This window comes from Phyllostomus discolor, chromosome 2, assembly GCF_004126475.2.
Source record: "Phyllostomus discolor isolate MPI-MPIP mPhyDis1 chromosome 2, mPhyDis1.pri.v3, whole genome shotgun sequence".
NCBI lineage: Eukaryota > Metazoa > Chordata > Mammalia > Chiroptera > Phyllostomidae > Phyllostomus > Phyllostomus discolor.
Window position 1 is genome coordinate 64,336,966 of NC_040904.2, and position 24,090 is coordinate 64,361,055.

Sequence of the window (24,090 nt, forward strand, 5' to 3'; positions counted from 1 at the left end):
CTTGATTTTCTTATTTTGGTGACAATAAGACAATCGATCATTTCTTTCTTCTTTCCAGTACCTCCCTTTCACACTGAGGTTTTGGCACAACACATAGAAGTAGGCAGTGTCACTGATTACCACATCTATTTATGAATTTTGTTCAAGACGCTGGTCTTGACTTCACGTATACTCCTCTGTATAAATATAGTTTGTGATACAGTTCAATCTTTTATCATTCTATTGTTTATTTTTAAAATTTTGTTTATTCCATTCATTTCAATCTTTGTTTTGGATGGTGCTTTAGATGGAAAGTAACACACTGATGAGGCTATGACATTTTTTTTTAACTTCGTGTAAGAGGCCCAGCATCTTGTGTATATGTGTCTCTAGTTGTTAATGATTGTAATTGCGGCTTCTGTTGGGGCTAAGGTACATGTTAAAAAAGTTACCAAGATAGGTCAAATGCTCAGTAATTTGGGGAGCTTCTAAGTTAAGAGAATATTTTAATTTTGAATATTTTAATGGAATGAAGAAACTGTATGGGAAATGAACTAACAATGTAACCAAGCCGAGAGGCCCATTCACGTGGCACCTTGGTATATGACCCAACAATTAATGCTGAAAGTAACAGGATTTTACTTACAATATTCCAACCTTGGGGGGTGGGGACTCAGAGCACTTCAGCTTGGGGCTCTTCTTTCCCATGAGACCCAGCTCTTCCCTTGTTCCCCAAAAGGCTGTAAGCCCAAAACAAAGCCAACAGTTTCCCACATTCTTATTTTAAGTCAGCTATACAAACAGTTCTCTAGTCCTTCTGGAAGGTACCAAAGTCATCATCCTCATGCAGCAGCTCTCTTCTTCAGGGTTTGGGGTATATTGTCATCAGCCTGTATAATAGTCCAGAAGAACATGTGTCATGGTGCACTGGATCATGGTGAAATCCAGGAAAGACGTTAAGTCCCAAGAGTCTAAATGAAGTCTGGGTTTACACAGTGGCAGGTCAGCGTCTTGCAAGGCAAGATCTTTGGTGGCTTTGGAGTCCACCAGAGTGGGCACAATCAAAGCAGCCTACCTGCTTTCTTACTAGCCCATGGAAGACCAGCCCCTACAGCCCACATGGCTCCTATCTCACTATCGGCAGCCTGCTGGAAGCTACCTTCATTACCAGCTGGATCATGGCTCTTCCTTCTTACTCCTCACTCCTCTTCCCTCGCTATAGACCTCATGGCAGGTTGGAGGAGGCCCTTCCACACCCTCTCAAACTGCATGGCTGAATCCCTCATGGCTGCCCGCCTTTAGTTTAAAGCCTGACCAAGAGCCTCCTACATGAACTGATCTCTGACTCCTCCCACATGAACTGATCTCTGACTCCTCCCACAATGAGTTACGTTTGCCAGTTTTTTGTATAGTTTCCAGTTTACATTTATTTAGTTTCCATTCCCAGTCAGCACAAGAATGTCTCAGTGATCCAAGGGGACCACCCCACTGGTTACATCTCAAGTCAGGATATATCCTGAAAATCATACCTACCTTGCCCTGAGGTGGTAGAACAGCTATATTTTGCCTTTGTTCTAAAAAGTATCTTAAGCCATATTGTTTGCTCCCCCTACCCTCCAACCAAGGGCTATGGGGACCCTCAGTCTACATCCCATTTCAATAACATAGAAAATGAGATTTGGCTAATTCTATTCTTTATTTTAAAATAGGAAAGCTGTAAAAAGATGAGAGCAAAGCCCTCTTGCTCTCTAAGGTTACATGAAATAAATCACCACAGGAAACAAGTCTTCTATTTATAGCCACAGGCATTGTGTATATCTGGTTTTATGATAACTTTTACTATATTTTGCAGGAAGCATTCTATAAAAACCATCAATAAAACCAGGACTGAATATTTTATTTAATATTTTCATGTAGAAAGCTCAGTATTTAGTATTTCTTCAAATGTTTTCATAGTATAGAGTTATTTTTATATTTTGATGTGATTCTAACTATACAAAGAGTTTAAAATATGCTAATATGTATATAATTAAATTTTAATCAGAAATGGCTGGCAGTAGCAATAACAATTAACAAAATTTAGATTTAAAATCTAAAAAATTCCAAAATCTAGAATTTAGATTATTTAAATTCTAAAATTGTCTAGGTTGAGTTAATATAAATTTTAAAAGACTAATTTATGGTAAGTTAAGGTGTCTATTATTAATGTAAAGTGACCTCCTATCACTGAACTATATAATAGGATTCTAGTGAATGATTTTAAAGATACCATGCCATTCTGAAATTCTGAAATAGATCTTTTAAAGTTTTTAAATTTTAATTTTTCTCTTACTTTTGTTTTCTTTTTATTTAGATAAGCTTGTATCTATTTGTATGTACATATATGAAAAAGTTTTGATTTAAATAGATTTAAAATGAATATTACCATTTTTCCCCAAGGCTTCTACTAATTTATTTGTCTACTTGGCTTTTGATAAATCAAAAGTTATTTTCCCATCTTGATTTAAAACAGACAATGAATATATTAATTTTCTAGGGTTGCTATGACAAAGTGCCACAAACTTCATGGCTTAAAGCAACAGAAATGTATTTTCTCACCATTCCAGAGGCTAGAAACTCAAGGTGTTGGCAGGGCCATGCTCCCTCTGAAGGCTCCAGGGAAGGATCCTTTCCGGCCTCTTGCAGGCTCAGTTGGCCCCACCCATTCCTTGGATTTTGACAGCATGACTACAGCTTCTACTATAATCTTCACATAGCTGTTGTTTCCATTTGGCTTCAGTGTCTGTGTCCAAATTTCATTCTTCTTATAAGGACACTAGTCATTAGCTTAGGGCCTATCCTAATCCAGTATGGACTCATTTTAACTTTATTACATTTGCAAAGACCCTGATTCCAAATCAGGTTATATGCTGAGGTTCTTGGTGGACAGGAATTTCAGAGACACTACTCACCTAGTACAGAAACATGTAATAATCATTCAGATTTTTCTTGCCAGCCTGCAATAACCCATATTGTCATAATAAATTTAAATAATTCCTTCTGAAAGCAAGTAAGTCTATGAGAAGTAGATATGTAGACAAGTATATATATCTGGTCAAACAAATATTTTCAGCTTTCTACCATCCACGAAGTGGTAGTGGGGTAGGTCTTGTATCTTGCTTTGGTAATGAAATATTAGAAATAACATCATTTGTTTCCAGCCAAAGGATACAACGGCTGTATTCTGACTTTCCATTTGTTCAGAAAATGAGTGCATCAGCAACCGAGGCCCTGAAATGAGGATGATGTGGAGCAGAGTGCCAGCAGACTCACAATGTAATAAGAATAACACTTCTTGCTTGAGATTTGGGAATTGTTTGTATTTGTAGAATGTGTACTCTCAATGGGCATGATGCAAAATTGGTTCTTGGGGGGCAAAAAGAATACATACTTTTTAATGTATAAAATCTACACATATATCCATTACATAGACAAATATACAATATCTGGGGTATTCAACTTGTATGGGGCAGTGATTAGGACAAAAATATCTTAAAAGTGCTCATCATGGAGTGACAATAAAAAAAAAACAAGAACTTAGAGAAATTCTGCAGTAGAATAACCTAGTTTATCTTGGATGATACCATCCATAGGCTTTGTTGACATGGGATGAGAGTCTCAGCTTCAAATTATGACACTGTCAAAATTTTGTCATTGATTTGAGTTTTCATGAACTACTCTGTGGGGTTAAAAATAATACCGCCCTCATATGCCTTGTGATAATTAAGACCATTAATATAAAGTTTTATTGCTGTACTTTCCACATAATAATTGTTTTTAAAAGTTAGATATTATTATAATACTCATCATGGATTAATGTCCTGTGAAGAAATAACATTTCCATTTAAACCTTAGGCAATATTCAAAGTAACTGATTATATTTGTGAGGAAAGGCTAAGTGCTAAAACAAAGAACAATAAGACTTCTATAATTTAACACATGACAAGTTATTTATTGTCTAAGTCACAGTCTGAAGTATTTGGGGGAGAGCAAGATAATCTGTTCTGCATGTTCACTCTGGGACTCATTTATTCCATCTGGTGGCTTGGTGTTTTCTATACAGTTTAGCTTTCCAATGAAAGACAGAACAGTCAGGGCACTGGGATGATGTGGGAGATATCTTAGAGACAAGACCTAAGTGCCTGCATTTCATTGGCCAGGTCTCAGCATCATCTAATCTAATAATACAGGGGTGGCTGGGAAGTTTGTCTCAACTCTGTGGAAAAAAGAAAGAAAATAATTTTAGGTTATCATATAGCTTGTCTTCGTCATCATGGTGGAGATTCATAAGTATACTGCAACCACCCAAGGGTTGGAAACAAATTAAAATGTACCACGTGCCAAGTTCTTTAAATGTATCACCCCAAAAACTCTTCTGAACAGGCACTATTATCTTTGTGTTATGGTTGAGGCAACTGCTATGATCCCACTCTAAGTGGTAGAACCAAGATTAGAATCCAGATCTACTTGACCCAGAGCTCTAGTTCTTAGCTAGTATGCCCCATAATTTCCTTATGAGTCATTCATTTACTATCCCATCTTAGGGCAGAAATAATGAAGTAGAAATGCTACTTCCCAGTTAGATGGGAGAAGACTAAAAATTTCCTGAAAAATAAGACTAAAAATAAGACTAAAAATTTCCTTTAAAATAAGTTTTTATCTCTTTTTGATAATTCAAACATGATTCAGAATGAAGGCTGGGAAATACATTACCAGAGACCCCATAAATGTTCCTATAGCTTTGAGTTGTAATGTATATTTAATGTGTGTGTTTGGTGAGAAGAAGAAAAGGGAGAAACAAAATAATAGGTAAGTAACAACCTGGACTTAAGCCAGCTGTAGAGACAAGATAAAAAATTAAAAATCCCTCAATGCTCATCATGCTACATAATTTTCATTGACCGCATCTGTATTAATCAGTACCTCCAATACGCATGTTGCCAAATTGCTAAAGGAAATCGTCACAAATGAGTAGTCTTAGGAAAAAGATAAATTAAAAGACAGAGATTTGGTGAAACTTTTCACTCATTGCTAAAAAACCGTAAATTAATTTTATGCTCAATATATCTTAGGTACAATGTAAGTGTATTTACATCATATTCCTACTGAATATAAGGAAGTAGTCACTATAATAAATATTTTAAAAATAAAAACAAACCTATGAATGAAATAGGGAGACTGTATAGCTTGTATGAAATCATCAAAAACTGCACTAGAATTTTCAATCTAGACCATGTAGTCTCTTGATTCTTTATATTAGTATTTGCATATAATAAAAAAGGCAAAATTACCCAGAGAACAAACACCATTTATTCCTGTATTCTTTTTTGCTAAGTTAAAGATAAATGAGTAGAACCTGCTTAAAAAACAGACTAATGATCTAAGTTGAAATATATTGATATGAAGTATTTTATATTATATTATTGTTTTTATTTACAGATTTGTCTATTAACTTGCACCATAATGTTTCTCTATATATTTTCTTTTATTCCTTAAGGTAGACAATGAGCTTTTACATTTCTCATTTTCAAGCAAAATTATATTACCTAGACACCCTACTGGTATGTAACAACTGAAAAAATAGTATTTGTTGTAAAAAAAACTTCAAGTACTCCAACAAGCAGTCAGAATTTACTTTATCATGCAGAAATAAGATCATTTGGGTATTGGAAGAAAATCAGAATCTACTCCCAACCAAATTAGTTCTTCTGTCTCATGGAACATAAGCAGTTTCAACTGGATTACATGTGCCCTTGGATTAATTCCATGGTATTATTGTAAGGGGAAAAAAAGCAACTTCTTTTTAATTTGAAGAATCCATTATTACACACTATGTTGAAAAGTCAGTCAGCAAGCTGATAAATTTAAAAATCTGGGACCAATAGGTATAATGACCATGAATCTTGACAATCCCTATTTTTAATAACAACAAAAATTCTGTTTTGGATTAAAAAAACTTCCTATTAGGATTAACATTATGTGTTGCTAAAAGTCGATTATACAAAGCCCAGATTGAAGGAGATGGCCTTGGAATAGTTTGGAAAAGAATCAAAGGATTTTCTTGGGTTCATGAATTATGTTGTAAAAATAGCAAAAAAGTATGTTATTTAACATCATTGAAATTAGGCTATATATTAAAATAAGAACAAGAAAACTTTAAATAGAGATAATTAAATAATGAGCAGAAAAAGACCATATACACATATAAAGCCTAACTTCTCATGGATAGAATTGTACTTGTAGATAATCTGTATTTTTGTGAGGGTGACCACTTTGCTTATTTTTTAAAAATACTTTCTTAATCTACATGAGAGAATATCTTCCTTACCAGAGCCACTTTTTAACTATGTCAGAGGTTGGGGATTTCTTCATCAACAAGTGGAAGGAGCAGGGAATGGACAATCTCAGACTGAGGAGTACTGATGAAGATAAAAATCTCATCAGTGAACTCTAAGCTATCTTTAGGTGATTTTTAAAAATTCTGAGTTGTAAGGCATACACACATGGAAAAACTATGCCTAAATATTATTACTTACTATAGTTTTTGGCTTATCCAAAAGCTCTGTTAACTTTGAAAGTGTAACTGAACTTTTCAATCAAGTTATAAAATGATTTTTCAAACTAATTTTAAGAAGGAAAAATCCTTTTCTTGACCACAAGTGATGGAATTTGGCAGAAAACACTGCCATTTTTGTGACATATTGCTACATTTCCATCAACTTAAATCTCAGATCTCCAAATGAAACATTTTAATAATTCCATGTAATGTACCAAGAGTGCTAGGTATAGATAGATACATTTATAGTCACAATTAGTACATAGAAAGAAGTATTAATGAATACTTGGAAATTAATTGACTAAAATCAGATACTTAAACATATTTCAGATGAACAATATGCAATTTATCCTGGCTCCCTCAAATCATTTTTGGAACAAAGTGGAGTGTAATTTAAAAAAAAAACCCAAACATCTAGGAGCTAATGAATTGTCCTCCTCTGATCTGTATTTTTAATGCTTCACTTATTTTAATTGTCCAGTGTCCTTTTATAGATAATAACCCATACATTTAATCTCCATGTGTTTTTTTTTTCTGTGTAGTATTGTAAGACAATCTCATATAGGAAAATTCAAACTGGACTGATAATAAATGGTGATATTTTGGCTTTAAAAAGATTCTTCAATTTTGAAAACAAAAAGGATCACATATTTCTGTATTTCAAAACCATATTTTGGTGTTTCAGGGTTTTGCTTAAATTGATCAATCACAGCAATTTATTAAAGTGTTACAGTATTTCTACAAGGGTGGCCTGACATTTAGGAGCACAAATTATATCATCAGCTTAGGATTCAAAGGAAGATTGCACCTTTATTAGCTTGAGTTAGATATCTAGCTTTGTTTTCTCATCTGTACAATGGAAATAACATCAACCACATAAGGCTTTTATAGGAATGAAATAATATAATAAATTTTTAAAAATCAGAACAGTACCTGACACACAGCAAATGCTCACCATATTGTAGTAGATACTAAAATTATCATGGGTCAAATGTTTGATTTGTCTATGTATACCACTTGCAATTACAGTGACAGCATGTTGAAAAGAGTAAAAATGATGGACTGGGGTTTTTCATTTTATGCCACATCCTTGGGGAGCCGATATGGAAAAGTAGTATTTAATATTTCATATCGCATACTGTGAAGACTATCTGCAGACGAGTATTTCATGGTCCTCCAGGAGTGCCAATTCAGAAGTGCAATCACAAAGAAGGCCATTTGATCACCTTACCCAAATTAGAATTAATTATAGTCTCTTAAACACAGTTTTCTTTAGATGTATTGAAATATATATTTATCTGGTAGGCACATTTTGAGCACATAATAATACCATTCCAAGTTTTACATAAAAAGAGCTTACCGTCGATTTCCATGTACATTTCTCTATTCAGCAGCTTGTTTAAGGAAGACAAAACAATTTATATTTTAAAAGATACAGCCAAAAGACTTTAATTTTCCATTTCTTAAACCTTCTGATTTGGTGGTGGTGAGGCTGTTCTAAGCCATTTCTGGCTTTTTGTCTTAATGAAAACCTAAAATAAAATGATTTAAGCTAAAAAACTGCTAAAATGGAATTTTAGGTAGAAGAAATTTGCAACTTCTACCAGAATGCTCAGGCATTAAAGATTTTCCTCTAAGAAAAACTTAGAGAAATACATTTCCTCCGCAAACAACTGAGCTCACTAAGGTGTATTCAATTTTGTCAGAAAGTGCATGTTTCTTTATACAGATCTTACCAAATCTCTCAGAAGGTGGTGTCTTTGTTCCCCTTGGGCTTAATGTCCTTATTATAGTTCCATTGACTCACTATGACTTGTACTGTTGCTGACTTAGTGTGAGAGTTTGGGTCATATCCAATGAGACATTTACAAAGTATTATTTTTAAACCTAATTTCTGAGCGTATCTTCCAGAAAACCAGAGAACATAGCCCCCCAGATACTTGTTATATATCTTACTACATAATGTAGGGAATGAAGGGGAAAAGGTGGCACCAGACTGATATCAGTGGTGTGCTCTGTTACTTCTAAGAGGTAAAATAATCATTAATGTGAAACGATGAGGCTTGGTCCAAAATGCCAAGTAAATAGCATAAACAAAGAGCTGTCTCTCAACTAAACTTTTACTCTGTATGAGGTCATTTGTCATACTCTACACAAGTGCAACTTTCTGTGAGATATGAGGCAGCATTTTTCTGCCCTGGGACAGCGGCAGTTGGTAGGTCATTTTCCTCCAACCTACTGCCCCTACTTCCTGTGCAATATAACCCTTTCTCTCCCTGAGTGATTTTATAGATCATTTAAGGAAAGGATCTATAGATGGTGAATCTAACAAGTCTGAAACTGCATCTATCTCTTGCCCCACAAATGAAAAACCATGAAAAATCTCTCCCAGGTGAAATGTTCCAATATCTTCCTTTCTGAGATCTATCTGAAAATTAAAGGTTTAGAGACAGACTCATAGATAGAGAGCAGGCTCACAGCTGGGGGAGGACGGTAGGGGAGTGGAGGGATTGAGCAAAAAAGTAAAAAAGAGAGAGAACTCATAGACCCAGACAACAGTGTGGTGACTGCCATGGCAGGCGGTGGGTGAGGGTGGAAGAGGGTACAATGGGGATAAATGGTGATGAAAGAAATTGAAGGGTTTTAAGTCTATACAATTTGTTGATCTCTGCATTATTTTATTAGGGAAACTCTATTTTCAGAATATTTTTTTATTGCCTACATAGAAAGATATTTGACTGACAGAGAGATTGGGGTGGTGGTGCTACATTATTAAAGGAATAAGGTAGACTTTGTAATCCTTGAATTTAAACCTAGTCAGAATATTTAAAACAAAAGCTTTAAAGAATTATCAATATTTTTCCAGTATTAAAGATAAATAAGAAAAATTTAATCCAATGAATTTTGGGTTTTCTGAGACCATGGTATTAACATAAACTTGGCCCTTTGAAGAACAAAATAAAGCACATACACTTTAGATTTTTTCAGAGTGATAAAACAATAATACATTCATAATTATTGCTGTGAAAATTCAAGAGATTTAACTTCAGCATATTAATGCACTGCTTTTTTTTTCTTTTTACAACTAAATAATGTGGATCAAAAGTGTGATCCAATTACTCTTAATGCTTCACAAGAGTGGCTTGTTTTATTCGTTTGTAGAACTGTTTCATTGCCATAATATTCAAGCATGCTGAGGTACCATGAGAACTTCCCTGATTGCTTGAGTGTAGCTGACCATTTTTTGAAACGCAGATCAGGTACATAATAGGCAAAGGGGAGCTAAATTAAGTGGCAACAGCAATATGTATCCACCAAACAAAAGGCTCCTCCTCCAACAGCCTCAAACAGCCTCATCAAACGGAGAGAACCTTTCCTAATATTTTCCAGTAGGGGGAACTAAAGACTCACCATCCAGCATTTAGCTTAGCTGTGGGACCTGGACGAGTTCCTATAACCCCTTCTAATCACCAGAACAAGCATCAAACAGCTACCAGCGAGCCTGTGATCACACGTGGGCCTGGCTACACTGGCCACACCAGTGACAACGCAGACCCTGGCATCCCTTTGATCTAACATGCCCTTCCTTAACCATCCCCTGTCCTAAAATGGCATACACTCTGGATTTTGCCATCCTTGGGCTGGAATCTCGTCTTTTTCTGTTAGCTCATTTGGGTTTTCAGCTTCCGCCATCCTGGGTTTTCCGATTGCCCTCTCAAGAGGTACCCTCTTTCCCCTGAAGGGTAAGGGGTTCGGGTACCCACACCCCCAATCTTTCGGATTCCTTCTCCCATCTTAATCATCTTCTGCTTAACTCCCTTGCATCCCATAACCCGCGTCTAACTCTTCTTTGAAGGGTCAAAACGCAGCTGAGTAACAGAAGAGGAGATGCCACCCCTTTCCCTCCCCACTCCCGGGGATTCCTCAGGGGTCCATAGATCTTGGCTAAAACAAGCCGGTGGAGGCTAGAGACTACTGTACTCCCTTCCTTTTTTCTTGTCCCTTTTTAACGACAGAGGAAGCACCCACACACAACCTTTCCGCTCCAAAAGGTGGTTATATTTTGTTTCCTTTCTCTTTCTCCCTCCCGCTCAGCTTTTCATTTTGCTAAAAGGTGGAGTGTATTTGTGTGATTTTAACGGGTAATGAGGCTGCGCCCTGGGTCCTGGAAGATGATCTTTTTCCAGAATGCGCGTGCATCCCCGGCAGACAGAGGGATGAATAATTAGGAAAGGCTCCCATGAAATCACTCACCGAGAAAATTACCTGCCCATTAAAAGGGAAGTGGCGAGGTGCAGGAGGCTGGAGCCCACCTATCCCTCCCGAGGCGGGAGGGAGGGGGGCGAGTTGGTGCACAGAAGGGGAAAGACTTGACCAGTGGCTTCGGCTCCGAATTTGTTAATTTCCATCCCTCTAGGACTCTGGGCTCTCTTGCTCACCCCCTTCGCATCACTGCCCAGCGGGCTGGCGCCCCCTGTATTGGCGAGTGGTGGAGTGTGGAGGTGGAGGGCTCAGCGCACCCCCTCCTCCCCCCACCCCCCTCCCCGGGGCTGACTCCTAGCAGCTTTCATTTCTCCCCTCCCCTCCCGCCTCCTCGCTTTTCCTCCTCTAAAGTCCTTCCACCGCCGGCAGCTGCAGGAGGAGGCGGACGCTCCGCTGCGGGGCCGCAGGAGTAGCGGCAGCGGCAGCGGCTGGAGAGGGGGCGCCGGCGGTGGGACCTAGACCGGCGGCTGGACCGCGCGCTCCCTCTCTCTCCCGCTCCGCTCCCGGCTCCTCGGCTTGCTGGCCGCGCTCTGCTCTAGCCGGCAGCCGACGGGGCTCCCAGTCCCTCCGAGGCGACCCCGCGGGGGTAGCCACAGCCTCAGCTCTGCCCCTCCCTCTTTCCCTCCGGGCAGCCCCACCACGCAGCACTTCGCCTCCTCTCCCCGAGTCGTCGGGATTTCCCTTTGCCTCTCTTTGGAAACGGGAGAGGTGGAAGGAGGCAACGCGGCTGCAAAGCAGAGGCCCGCCAAGTCGGTCCGCGTGCAAAGTGTTGCTCTGACACAACCTGATTGTGGAAGTTAAGTGAAAAAACTCTGGACGTGGAGCTGCTACCGAGAAGGAGACCGGGGAGAGAAAACCAGTAGGCAGGCCATTGGTTTTTCCGGCAGCGCGCTGGCAAGTTTGTGGAACACTTTCTAGGAATTAGGTCTGTTTCCTCTCCCTTCATCTTCTTGACTTCTGAAGAAAGAACTTGGCTTTGGATTGCAGTGGAGCCTGAGGAGTGAGGGGTTAGACACACTTGAATAATCCCTCCAACTGGGCTGAATTTGTGGGAATTTAGGAAGCCAGAGTGTGGAAATACAGCAGCCTTTGGAGTGCCCTCTGTTAATTTGGATGGATCTAAATGTGCCCCATTTACGACATTTCCACTAAGCCCTTCTAATCTTGTGCTTTGCTCTTCTTGACTTTAATTAGCAACTAGGAAAGTCTGAACTTGGGACCTACCTCTTCTTTTGATACTTATTTTTGTACTTTTGCTCTCTGGGATTGGTTTCATAAGCAATCTGGATCCTTTTTAATATGTCAAAATGAGTCGGCTGATGTTTACACAACTACTGCTCTGTGGATTTTTGTATGTCCCGGTTAATGGTAAGTTGAAAATGCTTTTTATTCACCCCTTACCCCGGAAATAACCCCATTTTTTTTCTGAGTGGGATGTGGGCTCAAATAAAGTGGAATTATATGTATAAGTCCCTATTGGCCAGGCATGGGGGCTTTTAGGGGGCAGAGTTTGTCTTTTGTTTCTAAGCGGCTGCAAGTGGAACGTGTTAGTAGTTACCTAGTGGGGATTTTTTTGTACTTAATTAATGAGGAGTTGGATAATGAATGATGGGCTCTAGTTTTGTTAGAAAAGACTTATTAAAAGAAATCTCTTGCAACAGTCGGATACTGTGGTGCCCGATCTCTGTTTGGGGTTCTTGCATCTGAACTTTGGCTTAGAAATTCAAGTGGAGAAAAACAGTAATGGATATTCCACTGAAGGTTCATTGAGTTAGGAATGTGGGACAGAGCCTCTGAGGGATCAGTGTGTATCACCGTCCTGCTGGTGAGTGCCCTCCTAGTGTGAAATCAGAATGAAGAATTTAGATCATAAAGAGAAAGCTGTCAAAAGTAAGACTGGGCGAGGCTCCAAGAAGGGAGAAGCATAAGCTCTGGGCGGGCTTGGGGCATCTCTGTGCCCAGTGGCAAACACAATGGGGATCTGAAACAGGTGCTGGGGGTGTCTCCCTCTAGGTTGAGTCAGTCTGTCAAGCAGCCAGCATTCTGCCTCCGATTCTCCTGTCTTTTGTTCATTTTGTTTTCCTGGGATATTTTCATAAGATGTCAGTTTCCTGTGAGAGGATTGCAAAATCCTTTTTGTGGAGCTGTTTTAAATGACAAGTGGAAGTAATTATTAACATGCTTTATTGTTTCTTCACAAAAAGAAGTCGAAAGGACATTTGGTATTAACCTTCTAGGGACTTGAATTTTTGCGTCAATGGAAAAAATTGGTCTAAAGAAAAGACTAGAGCATGGTCTCCTCCCCTCCTGAATATGGGGATTATAGTACTTCAGTTTTTAAATTGCTGTGCTTGTAAAGAACAGTACCAGTACAAAGGTGTATTGGTCCAAATATTTGAACCATTATAGTTGATAGTTGTTACATAAACTTTCCTCCAGCATATGCAATGTGGACAAATACATTATTTGGGACACTGCCTATCTTTGCCCGCCTGTAGGAGCTAACTTTGTTCTTGGCAGCTGCTGCTGCACAGAACCCAATGTATTGGACTCAGAAAGGAAGCCTTTCTATAAACATGAGGCAATACAGATGAATTTACCTAGTGTCAAGTGGCTGTTTTCAATCATGGACTACATGAGTACCTTTGCCTCTCAGCAGTAGTAGGCAAGGCATTCATGTGGGCACACGGCTTCTCTCTTTTTTTCACTTCTAAGTAATAGATGTTTAGAAATTAATCATTGTTAATTATAGTATGGCCATATCTATAATCATATGTAATCATTCACCATGCATTTTCTTTAATACATTTACCTTTACAATACATTTACATCTTCATAATAAAAAGGTTTGCATATTTTTTTCCAAATATGTTTAGTATTATGATGAAAAGACTTGGATATAACTTTTTGGGAAATATGTTCTCATAAGACATAATTTACATTTTTCAATATCAGAAATACCTACAGAAACTATAAATTAGACTGTAGAATTACACCAAGTTTTTTTTTTTTTTTTGAATCTGTGTAGCTTGGAGGAATACAATTGCAATTAAATTGCTCAGTGGAAGTGACAGAGGGAATCAGAAGAGCTTGGTGTTACAGAATGTAATTAATGTACCAGAGTGTTTGGAGATATATGAAACAAATGCAATTAACCAGCCTGCTGGAACAGCAGTAGCAAGACATCATTTCTCTGCTTCCTCCCTCCCTCCTATCCTGCCTTCCTCCCTTCTTTCTCTCTCTCCTTCATTTCCTCTCCCCCACCCCCACTTCCTCCCTCCTCCCCCAGAGACACACCTAGGACCTTTGTTTTGATATAATTTTATAGGATAAGGGTAAAGGGGGGTTTGCGTCTGGGGCACAATTATGCAGCAGAATTCATAATAATATAGTAAAAAATACCTAGGGCTGAGGAATGGTAAAGGTAACATTAATTTTTTTGTGTATGTGAAACTTATTTTTGTATTTAGCATCTACTATGTCAAAAGCAAAGAAAGCTGTGGACACTTAACTAAATTCCTATGTAAATCGCACTGTTGACATTGGATTGCCTTTGCTTTACTCTGGAATGATGACAGCCTCTCCGTGAGGATCGTTGAAAATTTGGGATGTAGACAACACTGCCCTCTAGGCTACTTCAACACACTGGGACCGAGTGTTCACAAACATAATGAGGCAGTTGCTTGGTCGGCTCTCTACGGTTTCTTACTCTTCCAGAATGCCATGATTTCTCTTTACTCATTCTCCTTCTAAGAAGTGTGTGCTCATTCTCTCCATGAATTTCAGATTTAGAGAGGCTTGTACCATTTCAAAGATATACTGACTATCCTGGTGCTAGACACAAAAATTAATTTTATTCAGTGACAAATGATACATAGATTTGCATTGAAATTTGCTTGGTGGGTTATTTATATGTGCATTTTTATGGTATACGAAAAACGTTAGCCTTTTGCCTTCTGGTAGAAGGTACACACTAATATTATTTACGATTTTTTAGTATCTTGTGTAGGAATCCATAGAGAATAAATATTAAGTTAGTTGAGAACTACAGTCAAACTTTTCTATTTGGGATGTAAATGCGAATTTTCTCATTTGATACAGATTAATCAAATGCAGATTTTTCTTTACTGTTGGTAGGAAAATATGTATTGAGCTTAGCCTTTGTTCTCCAAATTTTCCCTATTTTTTAAATAGGAATGTGGTTTTACAGTCATTTACAGGGAACTAATACGAACCATCACAAGACTCTATAATTATTACATCTATGTCCCATGCATTCTGCCAGTTCAGTAATTTTATAATACCTGTAAAAGATAGTTTTTTAAATGAGAATAGTTTTCTTCTCTAAGCCTCAAATATTCTTAAGTGAAAATGAAACATATGATATTTGGGGAGATAAAGATAATATGTGTGCATAGTGCAGATATATAATCTTATACAGGTTTATACATTTTGCTAAAGTGCTTCTTTCAGTAATGGACTCATTATTGCAGCCATATGTAGTCCATTTCAGAACTTAAATTGCATATAAGTAACCTGAAATTTGTTCTTGGGACTGTGCAGTAATATCATATTTGAATTGGCTTTGTTTGAATAACCTTTGAATCTAGGCAACACGTGGACCATAAACCAAAAGGATTTCTTAGAACATCAAAAAAGACTATTGTAAAGAAAAAAAAAAAAGAAGTCATGGTTATATGAAAAGAACAAGTCTGGCCATCTCATCACTGAGAAGCTTGTATAAAATAGCATCAGTGATAATAAAAATATGGATATATAAGCATTTGCATAAATTTGGATACATATATAGTAGTGAGGGAAGCTCATGTATGTGGGCTGTGTATAGTAATATGTGCTTCAGTAGTTCTTGAAATATGTAGAAGATAAATTTGCTTTCTATGTGCAATTTGGTTTTTGAAGGGTGTTTGAAATGTTTTTTCAATTTATTTCTCGTTCTACTCCATTTCTTTCCCTCCTCCTCTCTTCCTTGTCCCCCTCTTCCTCTCCCCCACCTCCCCCACCCCTACTTCCCTTTCCTTCACCTTCTTTTTTTGGACCTGGTGGAAAGAGTTAGAGAACATTTTAAAAATAAAGAACACAGGTGAAGGTGTTTCTTTAAGTACAGATTTAGAAAATCTGAACTTAAAAGAAATATGTTAATAATGTTTTACCCTTGGATATATCCCACTGGGTCCTTGACTTTATCATTTTTATTTTACAATACTATATAGCTTCATGCAAACTTATTTTGTATAGATCTTATCTTTTTCCAGTTTAGGCAGATGGAAGTCTACAGATCAGAGTTCAAGAGACAATGGAAACTTACAGAGCATCATTTTACAGGTTTATTTTTAAAGAAAAATATTGTTTTTTATAGTATCTCCAGGTATGGACCTATCAACCTAAATCAATACATTGATATTGATTTTCTTCTTCATTTAAATTATTGAATAAAACATGAATGAATGATAATGTAAAGTCTTTCAGGAGAAATTCCCATAAACTCTTTTAATGTGGCAGCTGTGTGTTATATCATAACAGATCTAATATATCATATAAAGTATAGCAATCTCACTCAAAATACCTATCTGTAATTCAAAACCGTTATTCCTAGAGATAAGAGTAAAGTAGACCTCAAGCCTTAGTGTTTTCTGTTCCATTTGTGCCTAATCCTTACGTCTTTCATCTAGTTGTGTGGGTTTTGAATCCACCTTTGAGCTTATACTTCTCAAATTGCCCTAATCACTGTGTGGAAGAATGTAGGTTCTATGAGTCTCCAGTGTGTCTCTTACATCATTGTGGCTTCAGTACCTGGAACAGTCCTTGACATATCCAGGTGACCATTTGACATCTTGGCCTGATAATCAGACTGTATACATCAGACTGAAGCTGGGGATAGAAACTGAAGCCTGGAGATAGAGCATCTCCAGCTCAGTAAATGGCATCACTATTCACAGAGGATCATTCTTGGCTGGCACTGACTGCCCACGTACAAATTGTAAGTTAACCATAGACAACGTCAGCCAGATATTTCTTCACCAAAATGGGTTTATTTGGGAACAACATGCGATCATGCAACCATGATGAGCCATGTGGAAGTTCAATTAAAGAAGGGGAAGGACTTTTATTATAGAGGGGGAAAGAGAAGGTAGGAAGAGCTATTAAATTTTCACTCTTGTGCTTCTTGATTGAGGCAGGGAGAGCTTCCCATTCTGGCCTCCCTACTTCACTTTAAATGTGGTTTCTGTTAAGTAATTTTCACAACCTTTTGAGGTATATACTGGTATTAACAATTTTATTTGTGTGTTTGTGATTTCCTCATAATTTTTTATTATAAGGATTTTCAAATGTACAGCTAAATTGAAAGCATTGTAAGGTGAACATAAGATATTCCTTCTTGGATTCTACCATTGTTTAACTTCACTTAATTACCACATATTTATCCATTTATCCACCCTCTGCATCCATTAATTTATCTTATTTTTGATGAATTTTCAGATAATTAGATACCAAATGTTTCTTACTAATTCAGCCACTAGAATCCTAGTCAAAACCTGGGACTATCGTACTAGCCTGATGGATAATCACTTGTTTCATTCCTGCTTGTCCTATCCCTGTACCTCAGCCCCACCCCTGTTCCTTCTCTATACAGTAGCTGGGGACCTTGTGAAAGCATGTAAGACAAGGGCAGCGCCTTGCTCAGAACCTTCTAATGGCTTCCACTCAGAACACTTCCCAACAGTTTACAAGGCAGTTCAAGTTCAGGCCCCATTCTACCCCTCTGACCTTATCTGTTCCTACTCCCTGCCAAGAACCTAATTTAGAATATTCTTTTTGATGTTCTCTTCATGACTCAGGGCTTTGGCATCTGTTCTTTCATCTACCTGAGATACGCTTCCCCAGATCTTTGCATAGGTATGCCTTTAGTTGATTTAATAAGTCCCTATCTGATATCATCTCTTCAGAAGTATAGGCTACCCTATCTAAAATTGCTCCCCTTAAAATACTATTGGTCTGCCCCTATTACCTGTCTTAATTTTTTATAGCACTTGTAATCTCCTAGTGTGCGTGAGTGTGTGAAGTGTGAGTGTGTGTGTTTTTGTGTGTTATGTGTGCATCAGCAGCCATGAAGGGACTGGCATCTTACCCTACTTGCAAGCTGAGAAGTTCGACTGCCACAACTTGATGAATGCTGGCAGAAGACATGAGACTCCTGGCTAAGAGATGATGGACTTCATTAGTCATGCCACAGCAAGCAGCATAACTTCATGTCTGTGAAGATTTACCTTAACCCTGAAGTCCCTTGTGAGCAATGTATTGGGCCCCAGTAGCTGATGCAGACATAGTGGGTTAGCCTCAGAGCTGAGGAACAATGCATACAGGAACCCAGCTGTTTTATTTTTTTAAAGATTTTATTTATTTATTTTTAGAGAGAGAGGAAGGGAGGGAAAAAGAGAGGGAGAGAAACATCAATGTATGGTTGCCTCTTGCACGACTCACTGGGGACCTGGCCTACAACCCAGGCATATGCCCTGACTGGGAATCGAATCTGCAACCCTTTGGTTTGCAGGCTGGCACTCAGTCCACTGAGCCACACCAGCCAGGGTAGGACCCCAGCTGTTTTATAATGGGAAATAAGGAAACCTGCCTAATCTTTAGCCTGGAGGAAAACATTGCCTTGACTATATTGGACAGTAAACAAATCTGCTTTCTGCTCTCAAAGGAGACTATCTCTGTTATACAAGACTATTTGCTATATAAATATCCTTGAAAAGATGGTTTGCAATGAAAGAGTAGTTAGTGCTTCTGCTAGCAAGACATGTAGAAACATGAGTGTCCCACAGAGAATTTCACTCAACAAAAGATAGAGATGTTTGTTTACTGTCTGCCTCTAACACTGAGCTTCTGTGGCAGGCACTTAGCTTTGTCTGCCATGTTTACCAATGTTCCAGCAGTACCTAGAGCACAGGATGACACATAGTAGGTATTCAAACATTTGCTAATTGTCTGAAGATGTGCTTACAGAGTACTTTTGAGATGTTTGCTTTCATGTTGTAGCCCAATATACAAAACATTTACGATTTGAACTAGGTTAATTTGTATTTAGGGGTGTGTGTGTATATATAGATAGATACATAGAGTTATCAAATATGTGTATTTTGACAAAAGGACTTCATGATTTCTGATGATTTAATATTCTACTCTTCGTCTGCCAGGATATACAGTGTTGACCACTTGCTTTGATGTGCCTCTCTTCCTTCCTTCTAAACAAGAATATTTTCTATAATGGTGGTTTTCGTGGTCCCTCTTCCCCGATTCCTAGCTGACACTGCTGTGTTTCTATCACACTGTTGAGCGGTGTGTGTGTTTTGACAGGGCATTCCTTCTGATGATTCTGATGTGCCAGCGTAGCACCTCACTGAGGAATGTTGACTCATAGTCCAGAAATTGAGACTTAACTGTACATTTAGGGCAGCTTTCCCTTTAAGCATTAACAAGAGGTTAAAATGATTATTCTAGTACCAAGATACAATCAAATAGCTTAATTCTAAAAGTAGTCTCCAAATAGATAGGTCTCTAATAATTAAAAACAAAGAGGAAGATTAAAATAACAGCCCTAAAAAGGGGCACCCTCCTACCCTGCTTGCTGCTGCAGACAGCATGTCCAGGGCCCTGCTGACCATCATTGACACTAGACTGAGATGGACTCAGGGATTAGCAGGTAGGACAGCTTTATAGATCTACTTTTGATTTTAAGGAAATAACTTAAAGGAATTTAACTTAAAAATGTTTAAAAACTGAGATAAATGCCAACATCAACATTCTTTAAATTTTGCCACTTAAATATTTTCTCCTAATGACTTTATTGAGATACAATTCACATACCATACCTAGAAAAAAAGGGTATAAGTCAGTGGTTTTTAGCACATTCACAGAGTTGTGCAGCCATCGCTACAATCTAATTTTAGAACTTTTTATCATCCAAAAAAAGAAAAAAAAAATGAAGAAACCATGCATCATGCTCCTTATCTAACTGCCCTTCCTCAGTCCTAGGAACCGCTAGTCTATTTGGTGTCTTTATAGACTTGTCTGTTCTGGAAATTTCCTGTAAAGAGAATCACACAATCTATAGTCTTTTGTGACTAGCTTCTTTCCTGTAGTCTAATGTTTTTAAGGGTCACCCATGTCATAGCACATATTAATTAGTACTTCATCCCTTGTTATTGCTGAATGATATGTTCCATATCATTTATCCATTGAATTATCAGTTCATGGTCATTTAGGTTGTTTTTACTATTGGTTATTATAAGTATTGCTGCCGTGAACACTTATGTACTAATCTTTGTGTGCACATGTTTTTATTTCTCTTGGGTGTATACCTGGAGTGGAATTGCTGGGTTGTGTGGTAACACACTACGTTTAACCTTTTGTGTAACTGCAAGATTGTTTTCCAAAGCAGCGGTCTGAGTTTACATTGCCAGTGGCCATGCATGTGGTAAATATATCCTTTTTATTCACCTGGAAAGAAAACATTGAATGGCCTTTATAAGTTCAATATGATGTTTTGTAGTGAAGCCATTTTATATTATAATAATATACCTTAAATTTCTAATAGTCCTAATTTCTAATTCCTTCAGTGATTATCCTACCTTTTTTTCTACCTGTATGACTTAACTTTATCTATTTATTTTTTTTTTAATTTAAAAAATATCTTATTATTTATGCTATTATAATTGTCCCCATTTCTGCCTGTGTGACTTACTTTATCTATTTCTTTTATTTTTTAATTTTAAAAATATTTTATTGTTTATGTGTTACAGTTGTCCCTATTTCCCCCTCTGCCCCCCCCAACCAGCTGCCCCCTACTTTTTTCAGGCAACCCCCAAAATGTTGTCCATGTCCACGGGTCATGCATATATGTTCTTTGGCTAATCCCTTCACCTTCTTACAACCAGTCCCCACTTCCCCCTCATCTGCTACAGCTGTCAGCCTGCTTCATGTTTCTATCAGTGATTATCTTCTAAGTTTTCCTCAATTGCTCTGTAATGTTCTACAAATGAAATGAACCCAAATTGAACTTGTTGCTTTTAGCAGAGACCTCAACAATACTAAATATGAATCATAGAATGATAGCATCTCAAAGCTAGAAGAAATTTTTACAATTTTGTGATACACTTGTCCCATTGATTGGACACATGGAGAACTGAAGCTCAGAGAACTTTTGTGCTTTGTCAGAGACCCCATTGCTGCTTAGTGGCAGAGCTGAAATGAGAGTCGGGGACTGCTTCTCTGTTCTCTGCATCCCTAGGGAGACTGTTTTCACCTTCTCAGACCTGGGACTTTTTCTGCACATGTCAGCAAGAGAACGAACTGGAGATATTTTGATTCAGCACATGAACACCTATTTATAAACATGACAGCAAACAAACTGGGGACTTGGTTCTGTGAAGAACACAATGAACTGTTAAACAATTCTACCTGCAGGTAGACCCCTGTCTAGTACAGATAGCCTGTTCAAGTCACTAACACAAAAGTAGTAGCTGGGAGATGGGGGCTGAAGATACATAAAACATAGCATGGGAACTCAGGAAAGGAATGGATGATTGTAGCTGATGCAGTCTGGGTTCACTTAATCTGGGCCTTTGAAAATGAGTGGAGTTTGAATAGGGAGAAATATTGGAAATTACAGTCTAGCAAAGAGGAATAGCCAGGGAAATAACATGCAAATGACAGAGTTATGCTAGGAGAAAGGCAGAAAGTCTAATATAATTATAACAGTTTGTCCATAGGGGAAGAATGTAAGATGCTTATTGAAAAACAGTCAGTCAACAAACACTTCTGAGTGACTTTGAGCAAGTACTTTAATCTCTCTATGCCTAATGTCCTTATTTATAACATGGGCACGGTAATAGTGTCTTACCATATAGTTGCTATAAGGAATAAATGAATATATATGAAAAATATAAGTATGTATGTATTATACACATATAGAAATATATTTATATATGTGATATATATCTTATCTATAAGTTATATATAAAATACTCTGAATCATGCCGGGTACTTAATGAGCACCATTTAAGTATTACTTATGACTATTTTTATTATAGTATTTTTACTATTATTTCTTTCCTCGTTTAGACTGTAAGTAAAGATAAGAGGATTTTGGCTATCAGGCTAATTACAGATTATATTGAGCATATAATTATTTTATTTTTTTAATCCTCATTCAAGCATATGTTTATGACTTGAGAGAAAGAGAGGGAGAGAAAGAGAGAGGAAGGGAGAGAGAGAGAGAGAGAGAGAGACAGACAGACAGACAGACATTGATGTGAGAAGAAAAGTTTATTGGCTGCCTCCCAAATGCCCTTCCTGCCCCAGACCAGGGATTGAACCTGCAGCCCAGACGTGTATCCTGACTGGGAATGAAACCCTCAGCCTTTTGGTGTTTGAGAAAACGCTCCAACCAACTGAGCCACCTGGCCAGGGCTAATTTTAATTTTCATGTAATCTTTCAAGCATGAGATTTCAGGAGACTGATTAAGAACTTTTGGCTCTTAAGGGGACTCATCTGTGGCCACACCTATGCAACTGTGACAAACGTGCTCTGACACGAGTGTTTCTATTGCATCATATGCTGATTACAGGACAAATGGGATTCCCAAGTGAGTGGTATTATGAATGAAAAGAGTAAACAAGAGAGGCATACTACAAATAGCAATTTGTTAACAGATAGAACATGCTGGTTGGGCCTGCATTCTGGTTCATGTTGACTGATTTACATTTTATTGAGAAAATATTTTACTTGGTGTTTCTGATATAAAGTACTGTGAAGATAAATCTCAGATAACACAAACTTAATGTATTCTAAGGAAACACTCCTAATTTAAAAAAAAAGTACAGACTCCACTCACATTTTTTCCTAGATAGCCCACTTATCTTCTTTTCATCCCGTATACACATTGAGTTTAATAATTTCTACAATTATATATTAATAAGATTTGCATATTGAGTGCTTCTGTATATCAGAAAAGATAACCCAAATAAAACAATATCGTTGCTATTGAGGAAGATACACCCTTTAGGTGGTAAGAAACTCTGGACTCCAGTTTCAGCTTTCCTTTTAATTAACTGTATAATTTCAGATCTTTACAAAAAAAAAGAGGGAATATTTGACTGTGTAATCTCTCATATCTCATTTAGCCTCAAATTCTATCATTGTAAGTTATTTAATTAAATGTCCTATCATTGATTATTATGTTTAAGCACATACAGTTGAAGGAGAAACTTTAGCCTGGAAAAAAAGTGATCAAAAACCATAAACATCCATCTTTTAAAACAATCATGGTTCAATATCCAATCTGCATGTATCCCTGTATCCCCATAATTCTGTGTGGGCTTAATGTCACCAATGTGGATGATGGGCAAAATTCACCAGACTTAAGATTCATATCCACTTTCATTCATTAATGACCAATGGTACTCATCATTACTTTATGAATAAATGGGATTTAAAAAAATGAATAGTACCAAAACAGTAGTTTTAAGCCAGTGTACTTAGTTCATGGCCACTGTAACTAGAACCATATATAACATAGCAATGTTAGCTCAGAAAAGGGGTTTAATAGCCACTTTTTAATTTCTGTTGTAAAGATTGATGTGGGATCTCTTTCCTTAGTTTTTGGTCCCATGCCTTTTGGAAATGAGCTGGCGAACATGGAATATCACTCAACTGTTCCATTACACTGCGTTTCAAATTTATAGAAGGAACACCCAGTTGAGACCATTCGGAATTTAAAAGATTTGTCCAAAACCTGTGCAACAGTTATAACCAAATAAAATATTCATATGTAGGATTAAAAATGGGGGAATTTTTGACTTTCAAAAAATAAGAGGTTTTCTTTATAAAGCAAAGATTTTAAATCAGGGTTATGGCTACATATTTATATTTTACAATATTTATTTCCAAATACAAGTTAACACTAGAATATAGCTGAACTAATTTCTTTAGGTATATCTGATAATTATAGAGTGTAGTTTGCACAGTGATAGTAAATTAAGGGAAGTTCAGGATGAACCTTGTAACAGGGATTGTAAGTTGTGCTTTATATTTTTATTCTATATCTAACTTTAATGTATTGACAAATAATAGTCTAGTTATTGAAAACCAAGTTTATTGTTGGTTTGTTAGGCCAGAGGAGGCATTTCACCTTCCCCTCCTTAAATAAGCAACAGCTGTCTATTCTAACATA

The 24,090-nt window shown here is 37.4% G+C and overlaps 1 protein-coding gene across 18 annotated transcripts in view; it reads left to right on the forward strand.

The window, feature by feature from the left end:
* Positions 1-24,090, forward strand: part of ROBO2 (roundabout guidance receptor 2) — a 1,287,372-nt gene that overhangs the window by 693,286 nt on the left and 569,996 nt on the right. Inside the window, exon 1 of one of the 18 annotated variants that reach the window (XM_028501874.2) lies at positions 10,791-12,205. The exons of 16 other annotated variants lie outside the window; for them this stretch is intronic. In XM_028501874.2, coding sequence (XP_028357675.2) covers positions 12,145-12,205 — 61 coding nt within the window. In that variant the 5' untranslated portion in view covers positions 10,791-12,144. Of the gene's footprint in view, positions 1-10,790; positions 12,206-24,090 lie in introns of those variants that run through there. One more of the 18 variants, XM_036017931.1, reaches the window with a different exon arrangement.